The sequence below is a fragment of the Gymnogyps californianus genome, chromosome 2 (assembly GCF_018139145.2).
Source record: "Gymnogyps californianus isolate 813 chromosome 2, ASM1813914v2, whole genome shotgun sequence".
Lineage (NCBI taxonomy): Eukaryota > Metazoa > Chordata > Aves > Accipitriformes > Cathartidae > Gymnogyps > Gymnogyps californianus.
Genome location: NC_059472.1, coordinates 65,149,497 through 65,162,711, shown reverse-complemented (window position 1 = coordinate 65,162,711; position 13,215 = coordinate 65,149,497). Strand labels below are relative to the sequence as shown.

General features: G+C 40.1%; 1 protein-coding gene across 1 annotated transcript in view; it reads left to right on the top strand.

Moving 5' to 3' along the window:
* Positions 1-13,215, top strand: part of MBP (myelin basic protein) — a 122,027-nt gene that overhangs the window by 101,944 nt on the left and 6,868 nt on the right. The window contains exon 4 of the mRNA XM_050892708.1: positions 700-1,130. Coding sequence (XP_050748665.1) covers positions 700-1,130 — 431 coding nt within the window. The remainder of the gene's footprint in view (positions 1-699; positions 1,131-13,215) is intronic.

Below are 13,215 nucleotides of genomic sequence, written 5' to 3'. Positions count from 1 at the left end.
TCAGCATCGGCGCTAGGACACTGTATGCTGAGTGCCAGGATCATACATGGAGAAAAACTGTCATGGGAGGCCAAGCAGAAGTTGCAGTTCAGCGTTCTCTGTCTTTTTGAAGTGACGACAATTTCAATAGTGAAAAAACCTCTCCTCATTACACTTGTTTGATCGGTATTGAAGTTACAGTGAGGGATTCCAAATGGAGACAAAACCTTCAGGTGCAAAAGCTCTGACCTCGTGGAGAGGGAACGTGCACTTGAGAGGGCACAGTCCTGCAATGTCGCTTTAATTCCCCCACCCCCACCCTGTTTTGGAGAAAAAGGGCACATTTTAGAGTTGCAGTCCTCAAGGGAAAGTACGGGAATTCTGATTGTTCACTGAAAGCCTCCTTATCCATAAGCCTTCCACGTAAATAAAGTTAGTTTCAGTTGTGCTTTGAACAACTTATTGATCTATTTACAGATACGTTTAATTAAAAAAACGACCTAGAACTACTGCAAATTTTGTGTGAGAACATCATCCTGGTTTCAGTTCCAAGATAGCTTAATGTTCTTAAAGGCTGGTAGAGAACATAGTTTCATTACAAGTGCACATATTACGGGTTTTGTATGAAATGAGCATCTCAAGCCAAGGGAAAGAAAGCAGCATTGTTCCAGGGCTGTTTTTCACAGGCCTGTATTCATATCTCATCCTTGTTGTTTGCAGGAGAGGCAGATGTGAACCAGAACAATGGGACCTCCACGAAGAGCCCAGCGGTGACAGACTCCAAAGGCACAGCAGACCCAAAGAATGCCTGGCCTGAGGCCAACCCAGCTGACACGACTGGTCGCCCCCACTTGATCCGCCTCTTTTCCCGAGATGCCCCAGGAAGAGAAGACAACACCTTCAAAGATCGGCCCTCAGAGTCAGACGAGCTACAGACCATCCAAGAGGACAGTGCAGCAGCTTCAGAGAATTCGGATTTGATGGCTTCACAAAAACGCTCCTCTTTCCGGCACGGATCAAAAATGGCATCCGCGAGCACTACAGACCATGCTAGACATGGATCTCCAAGGCACAGAGACTCGGGTCTACTTGACTCGCTGGGCAGATTCTTTGGAGGTGAAAGACACGTTCCCCGGCGGGGCTCGGGCAAGGTGAGCTCTGAGGAATAGAGAACTGCACAGCTACAGCAAAATAAAGTACAATTAAACAGGAAGGGTGGGACTAAAAGGAAGGTGTAACTGCTATAAATGCAAGAGTTGACTTAGCCAGCAAGATGGTACTTGCAGATGTGTAATTTAATGCTTGGCTTTAAACTGAAAACCACCAAAAAAAAAAAAAAAAAAAAAAAAAAAAAAAGCACAGATCTGGGAAACAAGAGGAGCTATTCTGGGTAGTAACAAGGAGTATTAGAAATCCAGGTGGCTCTAGAAATATTACTGAGAGGAATTTTCATGAACGTTTAATGTGGTGCATTGTATTCATTTGTATGCTGTGCCATTCAGAGAAACTTCAGTCTGCTTTTGTGCGTTGTTCTTAAATATTTGCAAAATGGAGCTGGATGAGAGCACTAAGTGCAAGACAATCTCTAGATAGTTTGGCACTAACTGAGGGACAGACTTGGAAGCAGATGTTAGAAAAAGAACTGTGGCCAGATTCTCAGCCTGCTTGCGCAAGAGCATGTTTTAAGGTCAGTTGATAGCATTGCTGAGGAGGTGGCTTGACAGATATTATCCTGAATCCCAGCTGTACAAAATAGTCTAGCTGCTTTATTCTAGCGAGAAGTGAAGATTTATATTCCAAGCATTTCACATTAGAAATTGTGTAACAAGCCATTTCTTCATTATGAATTGAAAAACAAGGTGTTGATGAAAGGGTATTACTTGAATTCTTTCCTTTTCCAGGATTAACTCACCTCCTCTGATGAGTTATGCAGATGGCATGTTAGTTCACTATTGTTTGAGTGGCAAAGTTTCAGATATTTTCACTGTACCCTTTGCCATGTAAGGCTGTAAAACCTTTGTTTTAGCTGAATATATCGCTTGATGTAGTTGCTCAAGTTGTGTGTTGCAAAAGGCAAAGGTCGTAGTTGCTGGCTGGGCCCAAATTTTTCAGTAACTTCTGAGAACCTTTGCTGTCTGTTCAGGAGTTCTAACCTGGGACGCTTGCCAGGATAGTTAGCACGTGCGGCTTTCCCAAATTGGCTATCTCATAGTGTTGCACTGGGACACGATACATACTACCCTGTGGTTTACAACTGATTTGTGACCATACAACATACACTGCAGGCTGTCAGTGTACTTCACAGCTCCACCCTTGGAAGCACAATGTATAATAGCCCTTCCCTGAAGAGCTGTTGTAATGTATAGACCACTGGATGAAAAGTACTCCAGAAACTTAAAACCAGAAGCTTCTCACGCTTGGAAGCCAGTACTAAGCAAGCTGTGTATTTTGGTCTTTTGGTTTTTCACATTTACAAACTGGGGCCTGTAATGCTCATGACAAAGATCCAGCAATTGCGCAGTTGTTTCTGTAGGTATGTAATGTTCATACATGCAACAAGCAGTTGCTGTGAGAATGAAGAAAACCACTTTTCTTACTGTTACTGCAAATATCAGAGACTGTTCCCAACACTGCTGTTTTCTGGAACCTGGTTGGCTAGCTCAACTCTTGCTGTTTTAGTCATATACTGTGTTACTCGATGAAAAATAGTATATGAAATGCTCTTTGTACACCGAGGAAACAATACCAAAAACTTAGATTCTGCATACAGAATATACAGAGGTATGTACGTTCTTGCTTAGCAATAAAGCAAACCAACCCACTCACTTTTTAGTAGTGATGACTAAAAAATGGCTGCAAGTTGTACAGATTCTGTATTTTATCCTTTGGTGTGAACACAATCGCTATGATTCTCTACAGATCTCTACGTAATTATGTATAAGAGGACAGGATATCATCTGTCTTATCTCTGTTGCTGTTCAGTAAACTGCCATTTTGAAGCACTTAAATGTCTGCAAAACAGTACAGAATTATGGATGGTTCTAACATTTTTCACCTAGCAGAAGTAATTTTTTTTTTAAGAACAAGTACGTGTAACGCTAGAGAGTCTTGACTTGCAGATCTCAGCTGGAAGCACAGAGAAGTTTTATTCTCTTGGCAAAAGTCAGTCACATTAGGACTTCCAGTGCCAAAGCATCTCTAGCACTATTTCACACAATGATAATATTGATGCATGAAAACATGTCCTAGGCAGCTCTATTGTAGGAGGGCTTCAGTGTGGAAAATACTGAGCAAGTGGCACAGACAGTAGTTTCAACTATTATTTATTTAGCCTTTGAATCGGTGCCTTTTGGTTACTTTGTGTCAAGGAGGGCTTGTGGTGTCATTTATTTACACATGTATATACAGAGGAAATCTAGACAGCTAATGGTCTTATTTATGCTTAAAACCTAAATAGTTGTCACTTGCTGAGCTTTGTAGAGTGTCAGAGTACTGACAGATGATGAAGGTGTTCATGGATGAGCTGAAATAGAATAAAGTCCCTCGGCAGTTTTCCAGACTCCACTAAGTAAACAGGTCTTTGGTAAATAAGATACCGTGAAAAGCACCTTAAAGGATGAATTTCAGAGGCTTGAAATTGAAAAGTTCCTAGAGCTGCACTGTTTATTTGCTTGCGCTTGTTTCTGATTAATTTTTGAAGCATTTCAAAGCAATTCTGCAGCTGCCTGTCTTGCAATCTTCCTCTTTCAGCCCGCCCGTGCCCCAGTGGGAGCGTGTATCTCAACTACCCACACCAGCCAGCACTGGAATGCAAAGACAACACTTGCTCTTTGTACAGATTTAGGGCTGACATTCAAGCAAAACACATTATAAATTCTTTGTGGAGGCATTTTCATCTTGCATCCATAGCTGAAAAGTTACATTAATGAATAATATTCACTATTGTGTATGGAAAGGTGGGGTAGGAACAAAGCGGGAACTGTTTCGTGGCCTCCTTTTCTCCTGTGGAGCGGGTTCTCCCTTACCCTGGAATTCTGAAGTTACATTAAGAGTGCGTGGGAGTCCCATGGGAGTAGATAAAAATAGAAACACTGGAATGTACAGAAATACTCCTTCTCCTCTAAGGGGCAGCAGATGCATTTTCCGTTGTTCCCCCTGCCCCATCAAGATTTTAGATAACTGAAACTCAATCAAAAACACCTTGCATTTTGTACTTTTAAGAATTTTTTTTAAGGTAGAATAGTCAAAAAAACCCTATTGTTGTGCACAGCCTAAATTTAATTGTATTAAAGAAGATTTTAAAAGGGTGACAGAAAGAAACTGCGGTGCAGACATTTTAAAAAGCATGCAAGACAGTAGTGTAACGATAAATTATTTCCTTTCTAATCTTTATAGACTATTTACCTAAACATTTGTAAAGCGTATAAGCAAGTTTGTTAAAATGATCAAATCTTTCTTGTGCCTCCTAGATATTGGCCTGTATTCAACTTCCATATGTACTGAGTGCTGTCTTGTTTCTTTTACACAGTTGTTTATGCTTTTGTAATTCTTTTGTTTATGATTTCCCCCCCCCCCCCCCCCCCACTAAAGTTTGGATTGTGAAACAAGAACTTTTCTGTCCTGGTTTAACATTATGCATTAACGTACTAAACTTTAAACTACATTTGTGACACACGTGCAACAAACCAAAATACTGAGAGTGACAGTAAATAATAGGCTGAGGCCAGACTTAATGAAAGATTAAATCAATTTTTCTTTTACATTTTGCTTCAGTTTTGTATGTGATCTTGTAACGTTCTCCTGTTGCCTATATGAAGCCTTGCTCCTATATTTCCTTCCCATTATATATGTGTTTGGGTGCAAGGAATATGGAAGGCGGACAGGGGGCTTCCCCTTCCTACAGACAGATACAAGGTATGAGGAGTACTGGGCTGAAGTTCTTCTCAAGTTGAGCAGAACCGGGCTTTAGGATCAGCATTGCTGAAACGGCAGTTCCAAACCCACCCCAGAGTTAAGCAGTTGCTGTAACGGGGATCTACAAAAAAGCTTGTGATAAACGTGCACAGGCAAAAAGTTTAGGAACCACAGCTTTAAATAATGATGTGGACGGATATATTCATCAGAATATCCAGGCATCTTTTTTCTTCTTGCACTTGAACTCTATTCACATTTCTTGTGCGAGCTTTAATGTATGCTATAGCACCATGAAGACTTTGAAAAGTAGTTAAATCAATGCCAGTCTGACTAGTATATGATGTGATTTAAGTAAATACTTACTGTGATTTTTATTTCCAAGTCTTAGTTTTCAGGGAGTGGTATTGCTCATGATATACTGTTTTGTAAAACCTGCTGTGCAAGCAATATGCTTGTAAAAAAATTTTTTTATATAGTTGATGGTGGTTGTAACAATAATTTTGTTTTAATCTTTTGCTTTATATGTGCTTTATGTATTCATTAAACTGTTTACATCACAAAACCGGTGTACTAATGATTTAATTTGTTTTAAATACTTTAATCCATTAACCGAAGTTGCAACAAACTACTTCATAGTACGTGGTGGGGTTTCAGGTCATTAAAAGAGGCTGTATGTCCTTCTGCAAAATTCAGTTACGACAGTGTGTTGGACAGAAGTGAATAAAGCTTGCCTCCTGTAAGGAAATGACTAGGTTTTAAATAACTGCAGCTGCTAAATCTGGTGTTCTCACTTTATGATAATGGGAACTGAGCCTGGCCTCTCTTTTTCGTAGCAGGTGGTAATGAATGATGAATGACCTAAAAATGAATTGGTGTATCAGAACTGCCAGTTTGATTAAAGCCCATGTAGCTTGTATGGTAGGCCTCTGAGCGCTTTAGATTTGTCTGTTTTAAAAAAAAGTAATCTGTCCAAAAGAAGCAAGTACCAACAGGTGAGTACCGCACAGCACGTGGGAAGTGAAAGGCTTAGGAGCCAACATTACACAGGATTGATTTTGACATGTTCCTTTAACACACATACGACCATATACGTGTTATGCATGCTTAATAATTAACACATTATTTAATGCACTGGAACTAATTATCTCTTGCATTTTCAAGGAAATTACTGCTTGAAGCAATTATTACAAACTATAAGAGGAATTTGGAAGTCAGACTAGGTTAAATGCTCTGTAAGCGATGCTTAGAAAAGCAAGCACTAACTTTTGGTGAAGTATTAGTGATGCTTTGTGCTCAGCCTAACAGCAGACGCCTGGCAAGGTTTATTCAGGAATGGGACGAAGTAGCTGGGGCTCGCCGATTGGTATTAGAAGTTGAAGAGAAAATCATGACGGAGTGGACAGGAAAAGCCTATGCGCTTCACTGCTTTTACTGTCTTTTACATGGTCTGGCTTTGCCTCTTAAAGTCAGAAATGTATTTAGTAATGTGTTCAGGCTCAAATACTAATTAATCAACTGAAGCATGTTAAAGGTCACTGTTTCTAATCAGTCTACAGCAAAAGATTTCCCCTTTTCATTAAACTTTGAACAGTATCTTCCAGTTCAGTCGTTGCTAGCCTAGTTCTAGATTCTTCTGTCCACCAGTATGATACAATAATTATCTGTTTAAGAGGGAGCTACTAGCGTGCTCTGAAGAAGAGCTCCAAGGATTCTTTCGAGTGCTCGGTGAAGTTAGAGGCTTGCTGATCGGCTTTGCCTGGGCCTCAGCGTAACGGCAGCGCAGAGCCATGGCCACTGGAGAGGCAGCGATGGCAGCTTCGGGGTCTTTTGGTGGGAATTGGCCTTGGCTGTTCTGCAGCAATTCCTCTGGTTTTCAACTGCACGGCACCACAGCCCAGTTGGGAATAAGGTCTGGATTTAATTTTACTGTGATACACCCCAGGGGCTGTGTGTTTGTTTAAGCGAGTGGGAGGGGCAGGCGGGAACCCCAGAACTCACATACAGAAGGTCAAATGGATGTATTCAAAATTTAGCATGAGGATTTTCTCTGCCTAACACTGAATTTTTCTCATTGGGTTTACTTCCCTGCAGATGAACCAAATTTATATATAAGAAATTGCTTTATATTAAAATCTGTTATATTGGGGTTTTTTTCTATCAGCACATATATTAATTCCTTGCAAATGAAGAACTGCATTATCCTTAGCACTTTCCATCCTAGAATGCCAAAATTAATGACTTTGTTCTTCAGCTGTTTTGAGATTGCACAATGGCAAACACTGCCCAATAGAAAATTGAGGCAAAAGTTAGAAGTTTTTTCCTGACCTTGTTTTGTACCTCAATCATCGCATACCATGAGTGACAAGTGCTGGCTTTCATTTTGTGTACTGATGCAAAAGACCTCACCGTGTTCCTGAAGTGGTCTCCAGTTAGTTAGACATGTTCAGTTGCTCATTTCACTCTAAAGTTACTTGGGTTTCATTTCTGAGCTACACACAAAATCCTCCACTGCTGTTTCCAGGTGCTTTCACTGAATTTCTTACAAAGCAATTTAAAAAATGTTTGTAAAACATACTGAATTACTGCTGCAGACCCAAGATGAGCCTTAGCTCTGTTTCCCCTTTGGCTTATGATGCATCTGCTTTTTCGTTTCTGATGTGTCATACAATTAACATGCCTTGGAAACTGTACAAGCCACAGGTTTTGGGTGGTCCGTCTCCCCACCACCACCATTTTGTTCTGACTACATTATTGAAAATTTTACCTCTGAGTGATAGTATTTGTTTCAAAGAAATAAGCTGCTAACCGTGACGTCTTAATTATTTCATAATAGTAAACTCTCCTTACTATTACAGTCTCCCCATAAGTAAGTTATGCTGATGTAGGCAATAGTACTTTTAACAACCTGTACAAGAGTTTAGCTTGTCATTTGCTTACCTATTAAAGGCAGAAAAGGAATAAAATTGGGCCAGTCCCTTCAAAGATGAGAACTGATAAAACAGTTTGTGGGTTGGGCGAGTGTGTGCAACCTGAGAGATGAAATGTGTGTTTCAAGAAATTAGGTCGCAGTAACATTTTTCTCCTCTATTTCTAGTCAGCAGCTGTAAAGCGATAGTGTACACCTGGTATTTATAGTTTTGTTTTCCACATAATTATCATCTTGTTTATTGTATGAGCTTCTAGACTATAAGAAAATACTAGGCAGCAGGCCTTTTTAAAATTTTTACAAATTTCTGCTTTCTTACTAATAGCCATACCCACAATGTTACATTCTTTTGCTGTAGCAGCACCAACAGATGCATCTCCACCAAATACGTAGTCTGTCAGCAGAAATTCATCATTGTGACTACTGATCTGTGACGCCCTCCACATCTTGGCCATGTACAGTCGAAGTCCTTAAGGCTGTGAAGTTTGTTGGTAGCAGAAGCTACCCTGGGAACTACCCTGAGAACACCCACTAGCCAAAATCTTTTTGCTGGAGTGATCATGCTCAACTCCCCCCCTAAAAAAAACCCACCAAAGCCTTGCAGTGGGTTTCTATGGTGGATCATTTCAACAAGGTTTAATCTTACGTCATTGATACCAACTTGATAAAACAGCACAGAGGACAATACTGAATATGCACCAGAGACTATGTCCAAGCAGATAAAGAACCTCTGTCATGAAGAATATTTGAATAAAGTGATTAATGCTAAGCAGAAAAATGCTTCAGAAAAGCAAAGGTAAATTAAAGCATCGGGTTTTGCCCCTGAAACCATTTATCATCAAGTGTCACAACAATGGAATAAGTTGGACATGGTGAAGAACCCAGAAGGTATGATGGCACTAGTCTCTCACTCAGGACCCATCATAAAACAGAACTACTATCCTGAACAACTGTCCGGATTCTTCTTTTTTCCCCAGTAATTCTTTCCTCTCACCTTCTAATTTGTGAACCCTAATCATCAAGGCACTAAGGCATAAGAGGGTTATGGAGAAATGTGGTTCTGGATTATCGATTAGCACTTACCTCTCTTGACAGTGTTCTCCAATTGTTTCCTTCTTCATGCTGTCTTTCTACTCATCTTCCTTGAGTTTCTTACTTTTCAGTCATCTCTAGTCTTTCCTCCTGTGGTTTTTATTCCCATCTTTCTGCTAAGAATTCTTCGTCTTTCTGTTCATCACTTATTTCTAGACAAAGATTATATTAATGATCTCAGCACAACACTGGAAAGCAGAATCTCTTGCAGAATCTCCTGGACTCTACATCTCTCTTTCTACCAATTCTCCTCCGTAACTTTGAGCAAGTAATTTCATTTCTGTCTTAATCTCCACATCAGCAAAAATTAACAGTACCATTAGAAGGATGTGTGGTTCCTCCTTTCTAAAATGATTAGAAAAGCCTGCTGAATTTACGTAATTCTAATGTCACCATCAGACCAGCATGTGGGGAAGACGTCAGCATTCCCATCGCTTTTTGTGACAACAGATCAGCAAGTTGTGAACAGCCTGGAACAAACACCATCACGAAGAGCAAACCGGTACTTGGGGCGTACGTGAATGAAAAGGGAAGCAACGACACCAGTATAACACGGCTCTGGTTTACCAGTGCATGTTTACAGTAGGTGTATATTACTACTGGAATAAGTATGGAGAAATAGATCCTCACGTTACACGTGCGCTATATATGCTGTCGCTGCCTGATGAGACACTGGGTAACAGCACTGGAAGGCTCTGACGCGGCGCCAGCTACGCCCAGGAACACAAAGCCCCACATACAAAGCACCTCCAAATCCCGAGATGAAGCAATTTCTGTACACAAGCGCCTGTCAGATTTCCCATGATTGCTCTAGTCAAACCGTATATAATAAATTTCCTTTTGTTTAAAAAAAAAAAAGTGTATATATTCACTGAAAGGATGCGTCTCAATTCCTATTTGGAGTACTGTTTTGAAATGGTACTAACTACAGAAATTCAAACCTGGGTAGGAGTTTCCTTAGAGTTTGGATTCAGAGTCCATTTCAAGGACAATACAAAATGAGCTGAGCGGCTTACAAATGGCCTGTCGCTCTTTCGCCTTGCTCTTCCCACAAACCGGCACGAACAGTATTCATCACTGAACGCTTAGGGGCTGACTTTAGTCTACCAGTATGGTTGCAAATTTCTTCGTGGGGGTTAAGCATTACATCCGGTAGGTTGTGGAACAGTTTGGTTTTCTAAGGCAATCTAAATGTACTTTTCATAGCCATATGAATTTGAAATTTGTAGATTTTGTATGATTTCTTTTAAATTCATGCACAGTGACTCCTTAGGTATCTTGTGAAGGCAACCCATTGGAAACCATGAAACCCACTGAACCCATGAAAATGGACATTGTTTTTCCATTCTTACTAATGTCAAAAACACTTACTTGGTTTGATTGCATTTTAAATCAGCTATTTCCGTATTTGATATGTATTTGGATTTTGCCATTACAGAAATGGCATGTGATGTTCTTCAGATTTTCATTTCACATCCTAAAGCAGGCAACAAAACTACGTAATAACGATACCGAAAGGAATTGGAAAACCTATAAATTCAGTACTCCAAAAATATCTTAATACTATTAATTATTGCCACTAATGCGTATCATCTACTGATTGGGAATTAGAGCTTTAAGCTTGTATTTACATGTATATGCGATCTTTAGTTATAAGCAATCCTCTTGTGGAGGATGAGAGCTCTCAGTGAGAGCTTACAATATGCATTTAAAAGTCCCCCTTAATGAGTACGAGTTGCAAGATCTGACATACCGTGTTTATACCAAGCAAAGTCATGTATGTATTTATTTCATGGGGTCTCATAATATCACTAGAAAACGTCTGCTATGCTTAACCACATTCTTTTATACTTCTGCATCAAATCTGAAAACAAAGTCAAGTAGGACACGTAGAATACATAACTGCAACTGTGTTTATATGAAAATGAATTTAATCCCCCCAAATCCTCCCACACCTCAAGTCAGCTGCACGTATGATCACAAACCTGGATTATCAAACACGGTGTCCCAATGGACAAACCAGAAGGGCCCGCTCCATTCATCAAAAACCACAAGACCCCTCTCCTCTAGGCTCCTGCAGAGCTACAGTGCAGACAGTAACAGCCCTGAACCGTTATCACGTGCCACAGAAAATACCAAGAGACTTGGTCAAGCCTGCTGTCTCAGAACACTGCAGAGCACATACTGGGGTATCTTCACCTCAATTGGAAACGTAATCATCTTGCACAAAACCCAAAATGGAGCACATACATACTGAATGACGTATGGATTCTTGTTACCGTGATAGAGAAACGGCAATTTTCTTTTTCCAACAGCTCTTTCAAAATATTAATACAGGTTGTGCCGGTACATTTAATTAGTTTGATGTGAAAGTACAGGGCTAACACAGGGAATGCAATGCCAATGTATAGCTACTGTTAAGACTTAAAATACCTGTATGTTTTCTTTGCACTACATTGAAACTTACTCTCTTTTCTTCTTGTGTCTTAGTGGCCAAAATACCTAAGGTAGGTGGCACAGTGATATAGTGCAACTTTCCTGTGCGTCACCAGAAAGAGCTGCAAAGGATTCCAATAGTGAATCCCTCCCCATTACAGAATAACTGTGGGTATTTTACATATATTTTAAAGAGTGTTCTTATTTACATTATTAATCCTGAAAGCTACTAATTTCACAGTGAAGTTGCAAACTGCATCTGTGTCATCAGATCTCCCAGATATTCCTTAAACTTCCAGTACTGGCAAACATTTTCTAATAATTAAGATTATTCAGATTCAGGGATCTTGCCTTGTTGGCTTTTTTGAATGTACAGCAGAGTTGACTTAGTAGGGATCCTTTATTAAGGTCAAACAAAAAGTTAATGGGGAACAGTGAAAACCCGAGTGTTCTCCTCTGTCCTATTTTTTTGAAAGAAAGACTGCTCATGACTACAAACTGTTCAGTTACCCTAGAAGTTATAATTTTTTTTATTTTTTTTTTAGGGCACAAACAGAGGCACCTCTGTTTTCAAATTCACAAACAGTACTCAAGGGCCCTGAATTCAAGATTATACTTTGCGAGTACATTTCGTAACATATAGATGTGGAAGCCAAGCTTGCTTTTTATTGGCAATGCTCCTAAGACTGAAATTCACGACAGCGTTGCAAGAGGTGTGGGGAGAGCTCGCTGCAGCTGCCGGGCGCTAGAGACCCGTAACACAAAAACAAGTAAATGTCACCCATTCCTAAAACACGGTTGCTCTGCTGTATTCCTATTAGGTTTTAAGGTTAATGCTTCCCCCCCCCAAGCGCTTAAAGCGTATTTAAAGATAAATTATGGTCTTCTGAATGTATTAGTGAAATATGCAGTGACTAGATGAGCTCATTCAAAAAAGTCCAATTATAAAACACCACCTCAGTAGCCCATCCTAGCAGGATAAACCAGATTTGTTTTTTCTTTCATTCAGCAAAGCATTGCCTGAATCCATTCAAACTTAACTTTTAACACCTATAGATATCAGTTGTTACTCTTCTGAGGGAAATGGTTTTCATAAATCATGAATGTGAGCAATTTCAGAAAAAAACCACTGGATTTTTGCCTCCTGCCCCTAGGAGTCCAAAAATTGAAAGAACAAACTACAGGAGGAAGAGTAGTTCATAAATTAAAGGGAAACATGTAATTAACTGCCACAAATCGAGAATAATACGGAAGATTCTGACCGCAGATGAAGCTTGCTGATGATAATATGAAAGGAAAGCACTTCATCTGTAACACCGGGAAAACCACGGTATTAAACTCATACAGAACCATCGTTAAAAATGGCTTCAGACTTGCTGCTACCCGGTAAGCTTTACAAGGGGACCCAGTCAAAGACCATGCTGACATTTGGCACCACAGACAGAAGCAAGCTTGTATGTACTACACAATAACCTTTTCAATAAGCCAAATTAGTAGCACCTAATAATTGATCAGAACGCTAAAGTCGGGAAACTCAGCCTCATCTAAACTGTAAAAACCTATTATCCCACCTTTTCTGGGATAATTGCCTGGTGGCAAGCCACAGCCCACTGCGGAGTTGCAGGCTACATGCAATCAAATCTGATCTTGAAGTCTGCTTCACGTACTGCAATAGCTTTGCAGTTAGATAGCAACCAGTTCCTGCTGCTCAAGATGGACGTTCAGATCCGCAACACCACGGTATTTATCATGGTATTTATCCCAAAGACAAGGCAGTCAGGCTGGTTCCAGAGGCAAAGCAATGCTTCGTTTGAACACAGATTAAAAAGACAAACACATGGCTGAAGTAACTTGTTCTAAACATGTGT